The sequence below is a fragment of the Rhipicephalus sanguineus genome, chromosome 7 (genome assembly GCF_013339695.2).
Source record: "Rhipicephalus sanguineus isolate Rsan-2018 chromosome 7, BIME_Rsan_1.4, whole genome shotgun sequence".
NCBI classification, from domain to species: Eukaryota; Metazoa; Arthropoda; class Arachnida; order Ixodida; family Ixodidae; genus Rhipicephalus; species Rhipicephalus sanguineus.
In genome coordinates this window covers 10,413,265-10,434,789 of record NC_051182.1, presented here as the reverse complement: position 1 = coordinate 10,434,789, position 21,525 = coordinate 10,413,265, and the positions used below count along the sequence as shown (strand labels likewise).

General features: G+C 46.3%; 1 protein-coding gene across 1 annotated transcript in view; it reads left to right on the top strand.

Moving 5' to 3' along the window:
- LOC119399286 (beta-hexosaminidase subunit alpha) overlaps window positions 1–21,525 on the top strand; it is a 276,820-nt gene that overhangs the window by 183,032 nt on the left and 72,263 nt on the right. The window contains exons 8-10 of the mRNA XM_037666102.2: window positions 5,323–5,409; window positions 7,430–7,502; window positions 20,391–20,562. Of these exons, the coding sequence (XP_037522030.2) occupies window positions 5,323–5,409; window positions 7,430–7,502; window positions 20,391–20,562 (332 nt within the window). The remainder of the gene's footprint in view (window positions 1–5,322; window positions 5,410–7,429; window positions 7,503–20,390; window positions 20,563–21,525) is intronic.

Sequence of the window (21,525 nt, the reverse complement as noted above, 5' to 3'; positions counted from 1 at the left end):
GCAAGCAGATAACTCACCCCGGAAACATGGCTACTGGTTGCAACAGGTGTCAATGTCATCCAAAATTTGATAACACCACCATTGTGTCACGATGTAATAACTCAAAAGAAAGAGAAATCATCGAAGCCTTCGCAATGCATCGCGCCGGCAAAGATTCCTGTGTTAGCACCCCTTCACTATCACTAACGGAAGCGGAAGTGTCATTCCTTCAGGGCAAGGAAGCAGATAGACCGCGAGGCACGTGGGAGCCGGATTGAGGATAGCTCCTCTCTTGATGTGTATTATGTGCACATTTTAGTGTTTATTTTTTTTTGTTTTTTTTGTTGTCTCCGCCCCTTTCTTAGTGTTTATATATTTTGTCATGATTCTGTACCAAATAAACAGTTGATAGTCCGCGCTTGTGTTGTCCCGTGTCGTTCCTTCTACGTAGCTTTCGTCCATTGTCAGCGCGATGAAGTGTACACAGTTTGTCAACGTGGATTTTTGGGCTAGTTGGTTATATGCTTCAGAATGGGGCATAGCGCTAACACACACGGACGAGGAAGAGACAACAGGACAGGCGCTAACTTTCAACTGATTGTTTATTTCCGAAAGCAACGGTATAAATAGATCCCTACGCAAAGCACCACTCATCGCCCATGAAAACCTGCAGTGTCAAGAAACTTTCAGTTGAAAGTTAGCGCCTGTCCTGTTGTCTCTTCCTCGTCCGTGTGTGTTAGCGCTATGCCCCATTCTGATGTACACAGTTGTTTACAGTTGCGTCACGATGCCAACAGCAACATAGGTATTACCAACACCAGACGCGGTAAGCCGATGTGTGGTGCTTGTACTTGTCCGTTATCATGGAGAACGCACACACGTTTCACGAACCCGTGTGCATGTGTGGAAGGTGTTCGTGAGAGTTCTCACGTATGCATTATATAAGCAGCGCTAAAAGACGTAGACGAAGAAGCGCTCGTCCTGTCTGCTTGTTTATTCTTCGTCTACGTCTTTTAGCGCTGCTTCTATAATGCATACGTACCAACTAGCCCAACTTCCTATCCTGCTGCAATATAGTCCTCACGTGGATGGCGGCGAGCGCAATATCTGTTATTGTGATTTATTTGCGCAGCGCAGACCTCGCCGATTCCGCTGCTCGTCTGTGTGTGTTCGGTGTCTGGTGGCCGGCGAAGTGGGATGCGGCCTACGTTGAAGTTGCGCATCGCCGTGTTCTTATATGTGCCGATGCCGCCGCATCTGCAATGAAGCCGCCTGCTGTGGTCGACACATTGAGATCCCGTGATTGCAGTGGGCACATTGCTCCAGGTTTCAGAAAGTGCTACCATGCCAATTTCTGTGAGCAGAGCGTCTTTTACGAAGTCGTACACGTGCGCTTGCACATATTGTACGTTGAGAGCGGCGAGTGTGAGGTGATTGTTGTGGTTGTGGCACCGAATGAAGGTGGTAGCCCGGCCCAAGACAATGTCTAGAGGCTTGTTTGCTAGCCGGGTCCTGTCGACAAATTGTATCGATAGCGCCGGCGACTTCTCGAAACCTGAAGTCAGCTTTTGCGTTGGTGAGGTATAGGCTGTCGAGGCTCGTAGGCATAGAAAGTGCTACGTAGACCAACTTCAGTGAATGGCGCTTACCGTATCCGGAGACTACCTTGGTGTATGTGGCCCTTTATGACTTATATGTAGTTATGGCGTTTGCTTGAGCAAGGGAAAATTGTGTCCTCTTACACGAGATATTTTTCTGGCGTATGTCATGGTCGTAGTGGTTCGCAGTCCCACGGGCACTCATTTGAATTCTATTGAAGTTGTGAGGTAGTGATGTGCTTCGTCTTGGCTGGGACAGCAATGCCTACCGTGGACGTTGGAAGTTCAAGCCACAGTCACAAGAGGTTGCCGTGTTCATCACGCTCAATGCACCACAAGGTATCCATGGTGTCATTGTTTCATTGACGAGGCCATCGCTTACGTCGACGTTGGCCGTGATTATGTACGAGTTGCCGATGCTCACGTAAGTTGAGTCCGGCAGGCTAACCATGTCACTTGCGTTCATTTTGGACACCTTGGTCAGGACGCCTCTGTATTCTTATGGTCGGTTATGTTATCGCATGCGGGATGAAACACGTTCTGCGCAGCGTCGAGACAACGTGCGTTATAGCGGTCGACGTCCGCATTGCTGTAGATAGCCTTCAGGGCACCTATTGGTGGCTTCTTCGCATGTCACAAAGCGGTTCTCAATGTGACGTCATCCTCGGTCAGCATGAGGCCGTCGCCCAGCCTCATATGAAATGAAGAGAACACAGTGTCATTCTGGCGGACAACGTGAACGAGTTGATGGCAGTCGAGCGTCTTCCAGGAGTGTTCTGTCTTCAGCTCCCTCACTTGCCTCGCTTTTCAATGTGTGTGTTCGCCGTTAATGTGTTGATTGAGACTGTGAATCTCCTGTGGCACATACCTTCCTTTGTGCCGTATGCCGGCATGTGCCACACGCAACTGAGGAAAGAATTTCATGATGTACGCGACGAGCGTTTTACGGTAATCCCCTGCTATGCCAATTTTGGTATATTACAAGTCATGGAGACGACCAGGAAAGCGCCCAGGCGTAGGCGGCTAGATTAATAGATAGATGCGTAGAAAGAAACGGCCAAAGTGTCTCAGGTTCGCTGAGAAATGCTTCACATTTAAAAAGCACCTACAAGGTTGCCGGCCATTATGTGCGCTGAGGCTCAGCCTTTCACCGCTGCCCAGGCCCGCTGGATTGTCCACAGTTATTCGTGCAGATCTGAGCTAGTTAGGGTGGTTAGCCATGGCTCCTCGAGAATGTCCGGTCCTATGTGGTCCTCTCTGTATATTGTCCTGATCTGTGTGCATTTCCATAAGACATGTGCCATATCTGCGTGTTCGTGCTTGCAGAGCATGCATATCGCTTCTGGGTATTGTCTGGAACGTACTCTGTTTAGTTTTACTGGATTTGTAAAGGTTCTGGTTTGTCATTTTCTGCAGTCTGTTTCTTTATATCTGTCTAATTATTTGTGCGGTGGAGGGTATCCTTCTTGTTGCTGCTAATAGTGTGCCAGTATGTCGTGGTATGTGACGAGTCTGTCTCTGTCGTCTTGAATCGCCACTTCGTCAGTGTCACCTCCCCAGTATTCCCAATTGCCTCCGCCGCAGTCGTCCCTCTTTCCGGGGTGGGGTTGTCGGGCCATCACGATCCGAGCCGCGGTAGGTTTGTTCTCGCGCGGTTTGGCGGTCCTTCTCGTTGAGGTTGGGAGGGATGCTCGGATCTTTTGTGTTAATGTCACTAATATGTGTCGGTATCCATTTGAGATATTTGGGTGTAATTTGGTCGTTCCGGAAGTCTGCTGTGGTTCAGGATTTCGGCTACTTCAGTGGAGACCCATCCCTTTGTGAAGTTCCCAAAGGCCAGTCTTGGAGTCACTGATTATTGCGTTGCCTTGTTTTCGACCATTGATTACGGCCTATTCAATTGTCGTTTCTGGCCGTCCTTATGGAGCCCGTTGTCACAGTCTTCCCTGCAGTGTCTGCCGAGCTCCATTGAGAAGAGGGAGCCACTGACAACACCACTATTAATGTCCAAATTTCGGTCATACCGGGCGGCATCTACAAAAGGCACCCCCTCCCGCGCGTCGTAGTTTTTAAGGCGAAAGCCTTTAATGTTTCATACTTGCGTCCGCCCGTCCGCCCGTGCCCTGGCACGGGACAAGCTGTGGCCTCTCCCCGTCACACTCTCTCAGCAATCACATGATGGCACAGCATTATTGAGAACTAACAGACAGTAAGGCCAAGGAGAGTATAGGGGGCGTTATTTGTAGTAATTACGATATAAATGTGAAGAAACTAAAGTGGACGAAAAGATAACTTGCACAGCGGCGCGTAGCAACAGTTGCGCGTTGCTCCTTCCAACGTGCGTTGCGCAACTATTGCGCAACTGCGCGTCCGTCGGCGAAGTCGCAATGGCCGCAGGCTTTCGCCGAAGAAACTTTGGAATTTACAGTGTCCTTCAATTTTTTCATCTGCGCGGCGTCGTCTGCTCGGCGTCACCATACCGTCTGTCCTCATGTGTTGGGCGAGTACAGCGAGCATACGGCAGCAACCAACGCTCTTAGTGGTGGGCAGCAAGGGTATGGTATGGTATGACGAACTTTATTCGGGTCCTGAAGATCAACCCTAAGTTGACGCAGGCGGCTCCCAGGCAGCAACGCTAGTGCTGAAAAAAAAAAACAGCAACAGCATTGCAGCACACGTCGACGCTGGTTCCTTGCGCCTCGAAATTATGAAGTCGCCGTCGGGAGCTGTGTGGCCCGTGAGTTCTAAACCGACGAACAGCTAATCTCAATAATTAGGACAAAGCCTACCTGATACTTTAGCCTCAGGCGTGAAATTACACAAAGCGATAGCCGATTCCACCGTTTATTTATTCTTCTGTCGTCGTTGTGTACCGGGTGCACATTCTTCGGGACGTTTTCCGTGATCACAGCTAGGTTCACTCAGTTTCCCACGTGTTGCAGTTCACTTCAGCTTAAAGAATTGCATATCTAAACATTTATGTATCTGCTCTTGTGTTCTCAAATAGGTGTCGAACGAAATGCATACTTGTCTGCTCAAGCTCAACGGTCGTCCCGGCTGATTCTTACCCCAGGTATACGACGGAATTTTACCAGGATGCATCATTTTCCAAAATCGCTTTGTTAAGCCGTTGAGCCATCGATTTATTTATGTGCTATTGTATTACATTCGTTATCTGTCATCGAAAAGATTCCGCTCCAATATGTTATATCATTCATTACCAGCTCATGTATTCTTGCATCTTGCTAAGTTATATTTGCCTGCGCCTGCCATTGAATTTACTAATATCTGGATATTGCAAAGTGCATAGAAATGTTGAAGAGTCGATATCTGAGCCAGTTGATTTATGTAATTGGAAGAAAAACCAGCAAAACCGCGGGACACGAGAAAGAAGGCACACAACGCAGCGTTGTGTGCGTCTGCTTTTTTCCTCGTGTCCCTTGGTTTTGCTGGTTTTTCTTCAAGTATAGAAATCTTGCTAGCGTAGCTATATAACTTGGCCAGGGTTCTTACATAGACTGTGGTAATGTAAGATAATTCAATTAAATAATCGTGTAAAACTCTACAAATGTTCGCGTTCACTGGCGATGGTTTTCCGTATTCTCCTCTATACAACCCTCATTTCGAGCTTGCCTTTGCTATCTTACAATTGGTATCGTCAACTAACTACAATGTATTTTACAGAATGAACTGCGAAAGCATGTCTTCATTTGATAAGTCTGCTGACCGTTACTATTTCCTGCAGGATGTCTAATCCTAACGTAACAAGTTTCATGAGACAGATGGGATTTCCTTGGCGCTTTGACAAACTCGAGGACTACTACATCCAGAGGTATGTTATATCCTTACTATTAGTGATTTCTCTGCGTTCCGTGGCCATAACTGCTTTGATCTGCTCTTCAAGCTGTTTCAAAGACAGATTTTCTGTCACCGTACTCCGTTCTGTAGCTTGAGAGAATGAAATCATTCTAAAAAGACAGGGCATGCGAACACGGACACAAGAAAGAAGTCAGGACACCACAAACGCCACCAAAAAGAATGAAAATAAACTTGATTTGATTCAAGATCAGTCTTGCGTCATGGGCATACATCTGATGTTGGCTGCCGTTATGTTCAAGCAACAAGTGCATGTTCTGAGCTTCGCAGTCCTGAAACACATTTCACGTTTCTCTCTCGATGTTCCGTGATCAATTCTAACTCAAATTGCATAGTGCAAGCCCACTGTCCGAACAAGACGTGAAAACAGTAATAGACGCTTAGAGGCTCCACACTTGCGAATAGTAGTAGGCGCTCTGGCAGTATCACTCAAGGGCAACAAGAAACGGGCACAGCAGCATAAGAATCGTAGTGTAGGAGAGTGCGAAATGGCGTGCGAACAGCATTTTATTTTATGTTATTCGTTGATGATTTTATGTTACTTTATGCATTTATCTTTATTTAGTTGGTTGTCCATATAAGACATTTCTCTTCATTTATTATTTAATTGTATGTTTACTGTGGCCTTTCTTGTAATGCTCATCAATAGTTTTCAGAACCAGCATAATTCTTTGCATGTCTTGAAGACAAGATGGTGGAGACTGCTATCATGTTACCATAGCTAGCAAGCGAACCACGTTTTTGTTTGGTCGCAGTGTATTATTTAGAGATAGAATAAATGCGAATTTTAAGGTACTACCACTGTTTTAAAGGTCCGAGTTCGCAGTACTCCATAGTTATAAGCCATTTTAAAGCCACCGCAGTTATCAAAGCGGTTATTAATATAAAACCAAACGTTTATATTTTTATGACAACCCACATACCCTAATCTTGTGACGGGCTCGCACATCATTGCTACTCACGGTAACCAGAGTGATTTTAAAATTCAGCTGATCAACCATGGATAATCTAACACACAAATGCATGAATACATGCCGGCGCTGTAGGCCTTCTCTATGTTCCCTGTGATTCTTAAGGCGACAATAATTTGCAAGCTCTCGTGTAGCACGTAGTAAACTTTCTTGTACTTCCGTTTTTGACGTCAAAAAATGAATCTATCTTTTTTTTTGCAAATCTGAAAGTCAACTTCCCGAAATGGCATAGTCTAGCATTCAAACTTATCGGTTTGATTAAAAAATCATTATAATACCAGCTTTTGGCGAGATGTATGATGCAGAATTTCTTGTTAAAAGACAGTAGGATTGGGCGTGTTGGTACAACGTACAACATGATAAAGAGTGCATAGAGACAGAGCGTCAGCGCTCTGTCTCCTCTCTTCTGTCCCCTCCTGTCGTGTGCGCTGTTAAGCACTCTCTTTCTTGTTAAAAATGAATTGGTGTTCGAGATCATAACTATTCATTGCCAATCAAAATGTGAAAATGTGTGCGAGATGTAGTGGAATCCTCACTGTATCGTTGCTTTTAAAGACGGCGTTTAAGAAAACTTTGTGCCTGAACACTGAAATTCTATTTTTCTTTGTATGAGGTGTTCATATGACTCAAGATAGGCCCGTTACTTTCTATTTAAGTGAAAATGAAGCGGCTGTATAATTTCGGAGAACTCCTGTGCAGCATTCTTTAGACAAGTCATGGCTCGACAATCCTGTTGTTGTTAAAATGCATATGCATATTCGATTTGCCATTGTACCATTAGCAATTGTGAATGTGAAACACAACGAAAGCGCTAAAATGCTACTTTGTTTGGAGTATCAAATGCGCCGACAAGAAGCACCTCATGACCATACGGAATATTTATTGCTACGCTCAACTCGTAAGATTTAATTATCAGTATTGTGTTTCAACGAAAACGCAATCATATTGGTTCAGAAAGCTGCAAACACTAGGTTGGTTTAATCCACGACCACTTTTCTTTGACAGATTGCTCGAGATCGTAAAGGCCCTCCGCAAGAGTTATATGGTTTGGCAAGAAGTCTTCGACAACAAGGTGCAGGTGAGCGTAATCGAATTTCTGGACAAACGGCGCTCTGTACTTTGTGTCACTAATATAACGACACCGAAGTGGTGGCTGCATTCGATATCAGCCCATAATGAGCGAAATCTTGCGAAATGACTCTGTTCCGCCGCTGTGGGGCGTGGTCTGTTTCCGACACCACGCAGTGCGGCGTAAAACGCCTAGGCCGATTGCAAACGTTGCTCCCTTTGGATCAACTCATTCCATGACATACATGTTTACAATCTTCGGCAAAACCTTCCGCAGTGTAATCCCTATTTCCACGCCTCGCATTTCACTTGTGCGGTAGGGTCATCTACAAAACCTTGGAGGACGCTTGAGCTTCGCTTTGAAGCGTAAACGCGATTGCGTAATCGGACCATGTTCGTATCGCTTTCCCAGCCGCTAGACTGGCTTCGCGAGGGGCGGCTCCAGCAGACACTTTTAGCAGCCGGGATCAGTCACGCGCACCCTACCTTGACAAGGATTCGTAGACGGCCCCGCACTTGCTCAACGCTCAGTTCGCGTTCAGACAGCACGAATGTCGCTTCGTTCGCTGCAGTGGCCGCATTTCCTTATTCCAGCGTTGTGTTTAGTTACACCAGGTCGAATGCTACAGGCCATCCCAATCTTTACCCGCGTTTAATCACATGTGCTTTGTAACGACCAATGTGATTATGATAGGAGTCTGCTTGGCAATGTAGGTATTAGTGCTCTTTCTGTAGAGGCCGCCTTCGTGAATAAATAAGGCTTCTTTTAAGACGGGAACAAATGGCGCTAGACACGGGACGGTGAAAGAACGGCAGGCAGGGCGCTGAACTAACAAGCACTGATTTATTCCTGGGAAATGCAATAATAGAGAAGTTTTGCGCAGAATACCAACGAAAACACAATATGAGATAGACAAAAAATTATCACGTTACATGCGTCGGCAAAGCAGGCTGTCGCGTTTTCAAGAAGTAACTCATTTCACAGTTAGGCAGGGAAATCGAGGGCGCACTGACGCAGGCGTTTCCATGTATATGAATACGATAAGCTTGGCTTATCTCAAGCGCTGTTTGCTCTCTGTATGTTTCCAAAACAGTGCACTGCTCAAGGATTGGGCGACAGCCACTTGCTTTGCAGTGTTCAGCTAAGTGATTGGGTAGAAATCCGTTAAGCGAGTACGCGTGATCTCTTAGCCGGTCGTTCAACCATCGGCCTGTTGGGCCGATGTAGCATCGCCTGCACGTGAAGGGAATATTATACAATACGGCGTAGGTGCATTCAACAAAGTGCTCTGTGTATTTCCTCAAAGTTTTCTTTCTTGCTGCTATCCTTATTCACCTTGCGGCACAGCACTGAGAGTTTGTTTCTTCTTGCACTGTATAAAATACGTATATATATATATGTATATATGTATATATATGTATATATATATATATATATATATATATAAAGAGAGAAAGAGAGCGAGAGAGAGAGAGGAGTCCAACTTCCAAATTAAAGAATTTAATGTAATTTTAGTCTTTTTAGGTGCGGACACCGCGATATCATTATGATCTGTTAGTCGGAGAGACTAGATTTATTTTTCAATTTACACAAAACATTGATACAGCTCGTAACTATGTAAGAATGACAGACTGGGCTTGTTGGTTTAACGTATTTGAAGTTCAAGGCGCGAATAAGACACGGACGAAGATAAGGAACAACATAAGGCGCTCCGTGTGTGTGTTCCTTATCTTCGTCCGTGTCTTATTCGCGCCTTAAACTTCAAATCGTAACTATTGGCTCAAAGCGAAAAAGGTCGCGTAGGCTGCTACTCGTTGACTGCATCGCGTAAACTCGGTACCCGCAATGCGTGGGATCTGCCGAATATTTTTTATTATTAGGCTATACTTTGTTAAAACATGCAGCAGAAAGGAGAGAGGCTTTAATTATGCCACGGAATTCAATTCAAGCTGGCCGAAAGTAATTCTCAGATGGTGGAAAAATACCATTTGCTACCACTACACCTTGTGCGAAGCTGCGGTAACGAATCTTTCCGCCAAAGGTTGTTTTCTGGACGAGTGTTTTCTGACCGAACTTGTAGTAAGACCATTTACTGATAAATAAAAAATGCGTACCATCTTGGCACTCTTATAGGCAGGCATGTCGAATGGTACCAATTTGTAGGCAACCAAGAAATTACCCGTTTTTATTTGGCGAGTAAGTTTGTGCGAAAGGATTCACTGAATGACTGTGTCGGGATTGCTTTGTATTCTCAGTAGCATTTTTGTGTTCTCAAAACCATTCGCTACGGGGTTCAAGACAATCAGAGCGCAGCTTTTAGGCGTCCGTTCCTTTGTTGAGCGGCATCACCGTTGTCGTCGGCGGCGTAACCGATAGCGTGAACGAGGACGGAGTAGAGCTAACGCGGAGTCTCTCGATATCACGAGATACTGGCCTCTAACCTCGCTTTCTTCCTCCATCGCGCGCGCTGGCCCCTCGGCCGGAGCTCGTGGCATGCAGGGCTGACACGTGCACCGGCTAGCTTCGCTTGTCGTAACGGGGCTGTCGGCGTTTCACTTGGTTCGCGACACCTGCAGTGCACAGAGCAGTGTTGGTAACACTCGAGCGCCGGCAGTTTTTGTGGCAATATGTAACGAATGTTACATCGCTACAACTGCGGATAGTCAAAACATCAAACACAGCTGGCGTTGCCCGAACACGAAGCTGCGTTCAGCGAATTAGGCAGTATCGTAATCGTCAGTGAATTTTTTATCTTGTCATAGCTTAAGTCGTCGCTTTAGTTATTCATCAACACAACATATTCTGCACGTACAAATCCGTTTGAGGGGCATTTCCCACTGAATGTTTGACTTGTCATTGGCCCATGAGCCGAACTTTAAATGCCTGAAATGAAAAAGAAGCAGGCACAAATAGCCTCGTGTGAAATAGCTGCCAGACAGGACGGCCAACAGTGTGTTGTCAATGGACGGAGACCTAAGCCAAGCTCTTAAAAAATATCCTGGGCCGGCGCCAGGGGGTGCTCTTCCCCCCATGAGGCAGTCCGGGGGGGGGGGGGCAGACCCCCCAGCCCTGCCGTACTCTCCGCCTATGCGTACTCCAATCTTACCAGCAACCTCTTTCAACAGGGAGATGTTTAAGCTTTTTTTTCCCCTCAATACGTTTAAGCTTGAGCTCCAGCGGTGGCCAGCGACCGCTCAAAACTCGGCGCAGCTGTGCAAAGAAGTAGAAGCATAGCACGTATAGCATGTTATATATGTTGGAAAGAATGTGACTAGCACGCCTAGGTTTAAATGCACATATATACCCCATAAAGTGGACGAGGGGATGACCGCCGCCGTAGCTCAGTGGTAGAGCATCGGGCGCGTTATTCGAAGGTCGCAGGTTCGGTCCCTGCAGGCAACAAGTTATCTTTTCGTGCACTTTACTTTCTTCACACTGATATCCTAATTACTACAAATAACGCCCCCTATACTTTCCTTGGCATTATTGTCTGTTAGTTCTCATTAATGTTAAATATGTATAGTATAGGCGTCTATTGTAAAGGCGTCTATTGAACGCTGGCGTAAAAGTCGACCGGTAGCTCAAACAGCGGCTCAAGTAACGGACTCTGAGCACAAGTGGCGTGCACGAGCAATACACGGTAGTGACAGATCCACTAGATAGCGCTTGAGAGGATGCCCCACTGTCGCCCTACTCTTCGCTAAAGTTGTCCCCGGAGACGAAAAGGGAGCCGTCCAGCGACCTAGCGGTTCGTCACTATCTGACTATATCATAGTACGTCTTGAGACGCTCGATGTTGACAATGTCGTATCCATGACGGCGCATGTCCAAAGACGGTTCAGCGTGTTCAATCACAGAGGTGACGGGCGGTACACGTTCGACGACTCGACAGGGACCTTCATACTATGGGGGTAACATTGAGGAGACACCAGGCGCAGCGGTAGACACTGAGAGTCACGCAAGCTCTCCAGAAAGGAAGGTGGGCGCAGACGTAGCGTCGCCGCAGCCAGTGCTGTTCTGGCGTGTCGCTGGAGAGGAGCCTGTGCGAGGTCGCGGCCTTCTTCGGCATGTGTCACCGTGTCAGATATGGGCGCAAACTCAGAAGCATTCGGCCGGTGCGGTAGAATTATGTCGATGGAGTGCGATGGGTGCCGTCCGATTACCTTAACCTCAAGCGATTACCTTAACCTGCCCCATTCCGCACACGAAGAAAAAAAAAAGGCCACTACCTCCTTACTTTAAAGATTAGACACGTGCAAATGATCCTGCTGTGCTAGGTTTCCGGGAAACACAGTTTCATGAATACATTGAGCTAACAGACGTAAAAGAACTATGGGCGCGTTTAAAAGCATTGTTACGAAGACACCTTCATTCCGAATAAAAAGAAACGCATCAACCAAGAATATACCCTTGGATAACGCGCGAAATAATTGAGCTGAAAATAAAAATAAAACGACGGCAGAAAAAGGGAAGCAAGGGCAACGCAGGTGATCTTATCGGGACATTAAAGCATAAAATGTTCGGAGCAAAAGCCCGCTTCTTTAACACTACGTTAGATTCGTTTATGACGCACTGTCCTCAAAAATTCTGGCGATACTTATCAGATCAGCGAGACTCAATCTCACAAATTAAATATTTGGAACAAGTCAATAAGGATCCCGATCACATTGCTAATGAGATGAATAAGTTTTTCCATTCAGTTTTTACAAAACATGCCAGTAATGCGGTACTACCCACTTATGCTGTGAAAGTACCCATGGAAGAAATAATTGTAAGTGAAAAGGGCATACTTTCTCCGCTACAAAAGCTTGATCTAAAGGAATCCACGGGCCCCGACCAGATCACTAACTCATTTTTAATCCGATGTTCTAACTGGACTTCTAAGTATCTTTAAATTATACGCGTTATCTTTTCAAATTTCAGAAATACTAGACTGGTGCAACGCTGTGGTAGTTCCTATTCATAAATCAGGCTAAAAACTAGAAATAGGCAAATACAGCCCAGTGTCGCTTACGAGCTCGCGCTGCAAAATACTGGAACATGTAATTTTCAAGGCCACAATAACTCACCTAGAAACAAACTCCTTTATGAAGAACAGCATGGTTTCAGATCAGGCCTCTCAACTTTAACCCAATTAGCTCGATTAATTGACGACATAGCCAACGCAATTAACATTAACGGCAAATTAGATACCATATTTTAGACTTTTATAAGGCGGTCGACGTTGTCCCACACCAGGATTTACTAACAAACTATCTGCTTTTGGTATTGCTAACAAAATAGTACCCTGGATTAACAGCTTTTAAATGCGAAGCATTTCTTAGCGAGCCTCAGGCACTTTGGGCGTTTCTATCTATCTATCTATCTATCTATCTATCTATCTATCTATCTATCTATCTATCTATCTATCTATCTATCTATCTATCTATCTATCTATCTATCTATCTATCTATCTATCTATCTATCTATCTATCTATCTATCTATCTATCTATCTATCTATCTATCTATCTATCTATCTATCTATTGTAGTATACCAAAATTGGCATAGCAGGGGATCAGTTTATGACGAACACGATTCATTGGTCATGACATGAATAACGCAAAATACCTGTCGCATACGTCATGAAACCCTTTCTCTCAGTCACATGTGGCACATACCCGCATATCAGAGTTCATGTTATGCGGGTATGTGCCACAAGTGATATAGTCTCAACCAACACAGTAACGGTGAACACACACATTGACACGCAAGGAAAGTGTTAATAATAATATGAATTGTTGGGGTTTTATGTCCCAAAACGACGATATGATTATGAGAGACGCCATACCGAATGGCTCCGGAAATTTCGACGATCTGGTATTCTTTAACGGGCACCGAGATCGCACAGTACACGGGCATCTAGCATTTTGCCTCAATCGAAATGCGACCGCTACGGCCGGGAACGAATCCGCGACCTTCGGGTCAGCAGCGGAGCACCATAACCGCCACACCACCCATCGATGACGCTCAACTACCATCCACTCGTCCACGTGGTCAGCAACGTGAACTACGTGGATTACAACAAAAAACCGGGGTGAATGCTTCCGTACAATAAATCTGCCGAGAGAACCAGGCCTCCCGTCATTACCGGCGACTTCAACATTGACTTGTCAAGACCCAACAACGCCTGGTCCTTATACTGCGTGAAAGATGGCGTGGATGTGGACAGGGCATCAAAAGACCTCATCATAGATCATTTCATCGTAAGAGGAATCCAGGATTTCCGCCAGCTGCACTATACCTCGAACTTCACTACACTTAGACCCCTCGTAGCCGCGATCACGAACGTATCCGACAAGTCCGTTCCAGGTGCTGGTGCTCCATGATCACGGTTATGGTGACCTTGTTCAAGAACTGTCAAGAACCCCTCATACACATACACACAGGTTCGTGAAAGGTGAGTGCGTTCTCCGTCATAACGGACAAGTATAAGCATAACAACTGTATCAACTGCAACTGTTGCGCGTGCGCGTGCCGCTCGACTGCATACCTGCATATCTAGGGAAGCTTTCCTAAATGAATCTTAGTTGTGAGTAACACCTGTCCTGTGCATCTGTGTCCCTTCTTTCTCCGGTTCGGATTCGCGCTATCCAATATTGAAGAATATAAGCACTACATATCAGCCTACCGCATCTGGTGTTGGTAACACTCATGTTGCTGTTGGCATCGTTACGCAATTGTAAACAACTGGTTATACAATACATGTGCGACTTTTCAACATATGAGTGTGCGTATACCACTTTCACATTTATCTAGCGTCATTCCGTAACGTTTCGCTCAATGTGAAAAATTACGCCACAGTCACCATCCCACGCATGCTTTGCATAATATCGATTTCCACGGCACGTGGGATCTGCCGAATTTTTTAATTAAAGGGGCCCTGCAACACCTTTCTTAATTATATTGGAATAGTGTCATTATTGACGTATGACTCTTCACGAGTCATATGCCGCAAAAATTTTTCGAATCCGTCAAGTCTAAGTGGTGTTACCAAATTATAGAGATCACGTTCCGCAGCTTTCTCTCTCAACTCAACGCAGCGAGCGCGCGGAAAGCTGCGCGCGGCGTGAAGGGAGGGAGGGAGGAAGGGAGGGCGGAGGTGCGAGGAGGCGACGTCAGCGCCGGCGGCATTTTTTTCATTTTCTTCTCTCTGGCGTCTCGGCGCAACCACGTGGTCTGTGCCGCCACTTCCGGTCGGCTTGCGTCGTTCTCGTCGAGTGGAGTCGATCGCGCTGTGTATCGCGCGTGATTGAAAACTGCGCGTCGGTTTGGTAATGTTGGGTGTGCACCTCGAACGCCGTAGTGTTTTCATCACTCTGCCAACCATGGAAGCAAACGTGCGCGCTCGTTTGGAACGAATGACAGCTGAAATCGGTTTCGGCCCATACTCCGATACACCGCCTCGTAAGACGGCACTGGCATACGACCCCGAAGCGCCGCCATTACCGGACGCCAGCATTGTTATCGGAGACACGCTGCGCCCGTGCCTCGGTCGGTCGTGAGAACGTGCCGACGATGCAGTTCTCAGCTGACGAGGCAACACTCGAACGGCTGCCACACTCAACGGCAACCGGCGATGGTCAAAAGCACAGAAATATTCACGTTTTCGGCACTGCGCATGGCGAAGAAAACGGAACTACGAGCAGACGAGCAACTACGAGCAGACGAGCTGTCGGTGAGACCGGAAGTGCTAATATTAATGTTTGTTCGGTGTTTTTAACGCGATAACATAATATAAACGTACATATTGTCTACTTATTGAACTCAAAATTAACAACGAAATTAATAATGAGGGTGTTATCGTGATTATAACATCAGCCAATGGTGGAACTGCCGACAATCGCGTCATATTTTGCGGACTAATACATCATTTGTCGAGAGAAGAGGGAGCGATTTTCAGCTGACTTTGAGAATTTATTGTAAATTCCAGGCCGTGCGCATCGCTATAATATTTGGCTCGCGTGTTCTCGGGAGCCTCGACTACCGATCGGCAGCGCTTTTTGAGCATGCTAGAAAAGTGTTGCAGGGCCCCTTTAAACGAAAACAGAGCGGAAAGAATTGGTAATCATATATCACAACCACTTGATGTTTAATCTGGAGTACCTCAGGGGTCGGTTCTTGCACCACTGTTGTTTTTAATGTTTATTACAACATCCACTTTTCCGTTGAAAACACTGTTCAGATGCGACTGTTTGCCGACGACTGTGTCGTGTACACAGTCGTACGCAGCTCAGACAACGAAATTAAACTTCACAATTAACTTCAGACAGTTTATTCCTGGTGTAACACTTGCGGCATGAAATTAAACACATCAAAAACTCACTGCACTTTTTTCACAAATAAGAAAACCACCGTTAACTTTTTATATACGATCGGAAGCTGTATCATCGACACAAGCAACCAAGTAAAATACCTAGGCATTACGCTCACGCCGAACCTTAACTGGGAACCACATATTTTGGCCATGTGCCAGAAACCGGAGAAGAACTATATTTTTTTAGAAGAAAATTACGCACTGCACCACAACATATTAAACTAAATGCCTACAAAACACTAATTAGACTATATTTAGAGTACGCCGATCTCATCTGGAGTCCACATCAAAAGCACCTCATTAGTAAAATTGAACGAATAGAAAAATTGCCAGTGAGGTTCGTATATTCAGATATCGCGAGGCAGTCCACTACTACAGGCTTGCTGTACTGGCCTTTCGCAACGCAGAATAATCTCACGACTAAAATTCTTTTACCAATTATATCATGGTCACTTCCACATATCACGTTCTCATTACCTGCAAGATCCGCCTAAACACTCATTGCGACTAAATCATTCTAAAACAATCCGTCAACCTTTAAGTCGTGTCAACGCTCACAAACATTCTCTTTTAGGAGCTGGCTCGTCAGGTTCTTAAGCTGGGGCAATGTCCCGCGTCGTAAGCGTAACCTTAGTTCCATAGGCGACCGCTACAGGCGCAGCTCGCGCGAAAGAGAAGTCTTCTTCTTCTTCTTCGAGCGCCTTGATGATGACATTAACGCAGGTCATTGTGGTCATTGTGGTCAACTGCCACAATGACCCAGCGGTTTCTAGCAACTGTCATCGGAAGGGGCCCGTACAAATCCATACCTACGCGCCCAAATGACCTACTGGGGGCAGGTGAAAGGTGCATACCAGCTGGCGAGAAACAAGGTGATGATTTCCGGCACTGGCAATTGGGGCAATAGCGGACGAAATTCTGGACGTAGCGGTACATCCCGTTGAGTAGTACCGCTGTTGAAGGTGCTGGTAAGTCTTGGCAATTCCAGGGTGGGCACACTGCGAATCGGCGTGGTACTGCAGGGGGCGTCAGTGGACGCGGGCTGCGAGGTACTGCTAACAACCACTGGCGGCCATCGCAGCTGTAATCCGCGAAATGTGGAGCTTGACGGCGCTTCGCTCGAGTGGCTGGTAGTGTCGATGAATTAGAGAGCAGGCCTCATATCTAGGCAATTCAATGGCCCTTTCGCTGCACGGGGACGATGGTGTCAATGTCGATGGACGAAACAGTAAGCACACACACTAAGCTGCGGTCTTTGTCGTCAGCGAAGGGAGATCACGAGAGGGCGTTGGCGTCCGAACGTTGTCCTCGCCTGCGGTTACAGCGCGCGGATGTCGTAGTCCTGCAGAGTGCCCAATGGACAAGACGGCTGGAGGAGATTTTTTAACGACGACAGCCAACAGAGTGTATGGAGGTTCGTGACGGCATCAAATGGGCGGCCATACAAATACAGCCGGAACTTAGCCCGGAAATAGCCCAGATGATCGCGAGACGTTCTTTTTCCGTCACGGTGTAATTACTCCTGGCTTTGGCAAGCCACGACACAAGCCACGACATATTGAGGGAACCCTGATTTGGCCGCTCGAGGACAGTGTCGAGCCCAACACTACTCGCATCTGTGTGCACCTCTGCGGGTGCCGTCGGGTCGCAGTGGCGCAAAATGGGGGGAGACGTCAACGAGCGACGCAGATTCGTGAGCGTGTGACGAGAAAGCCCTAGGGCAGCCTTGTTTCTAATGATCACGTCTACCTGTCTCCCTTCGGTCTTGGTGAGTGTCTGACAGAATAAACCGTGCTCATGGTCAGTGCTTGGACAAGTCTGATAGTGTCTGTTTCTTTCATGCCTTTCTATGGTACGTAACTCTCCGAATCATTCGGGCAATCTGAGAGCAAAACTTCTTTGCAGACTAGTTGGTTCATACTTGTAAACTCGACTTACTGTGCAACCAGCAGGATAAAAGAAGGGAGACAGGAAAGAGCGCAGACTACCAACTGTTTATTCTCAGTTCACGAAGCCTTTATATAGGCATGCCACGCTGCGCCATCACGATGCGCATGCACCAAGATTCATTTACAACACTGTACCGCGGACAGAGCTGTGAAAGAACACCTCATTTTTACCGAGCGCCACGTTTTTTTGTTGTCACATAATCACAGGGTGTACACCTCTACTTTTATCTCTTTACTATTTAATCTTTTTACAACTCTAAGATGGCGCGGACAACACATGAAAAGCCACATGAAAATTGTAAAGGCCATGGAAAATGACTAAAACTATAAAACAACACTGCTCATATGATTCAAAGCCATCTACAAAAGAGCAACAACGATGAAACACACCAATGAGGCAAAACACCAAGATTCGCAACTTAAAACCGTCTAAAAACTTTAGAAAGCGTCGTACGGGAAACAAAATAGGCGAAAAGAGTGCACAGCCCTCATCAAAAGGTTAACAGAAGAAAACCTTTCCAAAGTGTTACCCCCAAAATTAAATATGGCCATTTAAGAACACTATTTCTTTGTCCGAAAGCGATATCGACGGCATGCTTATGCACTTGTCATTGTACTGCCTTATAAAATACGCTTCTATAATTTCCCTTTCGGTCTTTTCCCTTGCCTTTGCCATGACTGATACATTCTCGAATCGGGCGGTACAGCCACACGTCCTACAGTGAAAATCCAAATGGCCACCATTCTTGCCCCTTACAGCCAGACTGTGCTCACGCATGCGTTCGTTGAGGCAGCGCCCCGTCTGCCCTATGTATGCTCTCCCACATGATAAAGGGATGTGATAAACTGCAGCAGAAACACACCGAGTGAACACGTTTGCATGCTTTTTTGAGCAAACCGCCTTCTTCTGGTTTGTCATCAACGAACAGATCTGCCCTAACGTTCTAGACGCGGAAAACGCTACATTAACACCATACCTATTAGCAACCTTTTTCACATTAGTGGGATATGTTATGCAGGTACGGCATAACATGTACAGGTTTCTTCTCCTTTTCTTTCACTTTGGGATCACCACCCTTGTATTTCTCCAGTGCTTGCGAAAGCCTTCTTCAGAAATGTGCTAAAATTGTGTCCTCCAGTGTCCTAAAATTGGGGCTTTTGAAACTTCGCAATGGCATGGCCGACAAGGTTTAAGTATAGCTCAGCATTGTAGTATCGATTGTGTACGTGGATGACCTCCCACTTTTCCGGTGCGCGGCAGCGTCCACAGCTCCTGGCAAACTCTGACACAGCTGTCGCGGCCCTCTGCAGCGTTTCTTCTTTCTGCCCAAGCGATCTTTTTGTCGCCCAATGTCTAACGTCATCTGCGTACAGGGTGTAGCCTGGCTGCGGGATTGGGTCTAGAGCTCGAGCTAACCTGCACATCGCGATGTTAAAAAGCAAAGGCGACCCAATCGATCCTTGCGGTGTGCCTTTGGTGGGCATGAAAGAAGGGTCCGACCTCGCCTGCCTGATGCCAATAGTCGCCGTCCGACCGGAAAGAAAAGATTTAGCGTACTTAAAGATGCGTTCGCCGTAGCCCACCTCACTCAATTCCGAGAGGATGACCTCGTGTGAAATGCTGTCAGAAGTGGTCGCTTGCTGGGCTAGTGGGTTCATTGCAAGACATGTAACAATGCGCAAGACAGGAAAGGACGACGGCAGAGACACAGTGTACGGAGCGCCGATTACACTATCTTTCTGGTCGTCCTTTCCAGTTTTGCGCGCTGTTACATGAGTTGTCACAAGACCTCTTATTTTTCGGAGGTATTGCGTGAAGTCCACCATGTTCCTGACCAGTTTTGCGGTGGAATCCCGATGGCCAGATGCCGTTATTTATTTATTTATTTCTTTATTTCTTTATTTATTTATTTATTTATTTATACTGCAACCCTCACTTTTGATTTTAGCAGAGTAATAAAGGATTTGCTGAATTTTCAAATTGGCACAGAAATAAGAATAAACAGGGGAAGGTGAGCATACGCTTTCGAAAAAAAAAATCAATGGTTGAGAACAAACTGGCACAAAGGCATATAATGAAAACAGCGCTACATTCAAGATAATCACTACTGGAGTATGAGCGCTATACAGTGATTCAAGTAAAGAAGCACGAGCTCATGTAATGTGCTAAAGCTGCATATCTTATGAAACTACGTTCTCTTTGTGTTCAGTTAATTTTCGCGTCGTTCAGCCAAGTATTGCTGCCAAGTGCTGTTTCCTTCTGTCTTGTACCTGTACTTGCTTGCCCCGTTCGAAGCTTCTGCATTTCTGCCCTTTATTTTTTTGTCATATTGGCGCAAGCTCGCGCTTTTTTTTTCCGACATGAAACGTTTTCGTTCTACCTGTGTATTGGAAGTTTGTGCACCCTGCCCTGCTTATGGCCTGTAAAAGGCTCCTCACATAAATAAATAAATAAATAAATAAATAAATAAATAAATAAATAAATAAATAAATAAATAAATAAATAAATACCTCATCAGATGTGGTGCGCCAGTTTGCTCTGTTTTTAATCTCTGCTTTTGACACCCTCTTGGGGCCTTCCGTCGTGTCCCAGATCGCCCCAGACACCGTTGTCCACGTGTGGAAGCAGCCGCAAGAACTCGAAATGGCCTCAGTCACATCTGCGGGCTACAAAGCGCTGCTGTCCGCCTGCTGGTACCTGGACCACATATCGTACGGGAGCGACTGGAAGAAATACTACGCCTGTGACCCAGAGGATTTTCCCGGTTAGACAACCCCTTTGCGGGGCATTCATTACCTTACAGCAAATTTCGTAACGTGGTGAACGCTATCTTGGCACTGTTCACCACCCCGCGTTCAAAGACGAGAGATTAGTTTCCTCGTCGACTTCCTTACCCTTCCTACAGACGATATCTGCCCTCGCCACTTATTTCTTAAAAGCACGTGTACCATGCAGCACTAAGTGTTTAGCCTATCAAAATTTTGCGCTTGTCGGCTGCACGCTGTTATCTCCGTTTGCGCAGTCGGAAACACAGAAAATTAAGTGAAATCAGTTGATCGCGCACGATAGTCATACGAGTCAAGGAAGAACGTATGGGCGGCGGCATGGCAAAGCAGTGCAGGAGAGAATCACATCTGATATTTCGCGTATATGGACCAGTCGAGTGAATGTACTATTTAGACGTCACGGGAATCACTGTTCTGCGTCACGAAGTGCGCCAAAAAGACGAGAAACGCCAGGAGAGAATATTGTGCTCGTTTTTCGTGTTTTCAGAGGCCGGTGAGGAGCCCTCTAATACCAAAAGCGGATATTTTACAAAAGAAAAATCACACCATCTCCCGCTAAAGGGGATCATGAGGCGATGCGAAGCAGTGTTTCGGCATGTAGAGCCCGCGTTTCAGAGGTGGAGTGGTGAGGGGGAAAGGGGAGAGGGGAAGTGGAGAGACGGAAATGAGAGGGGGAGGGGAGGAGAAAGGGGGAGGGGGGATAAAGGGGGAGAGGAGGAGTGGAGAGGGGGAAGAAGAGGCGAGTGGAAAAGGGAAGGGGAGAGGTGATGTGGAAAGTGGGAGGGGAGACGGGGAGTGGAGAGGGGAAGTGGAGAAGGTTTGCGCATGCGCAGTAAGGGTGGTCACGCCGCACACCACCACCACCGGATTGAACTCCGCTATAAGATGCTTCACATCTAATAAATAATCGCAAATGCCAGCTCGAAGAAAAAAAAGGGGGG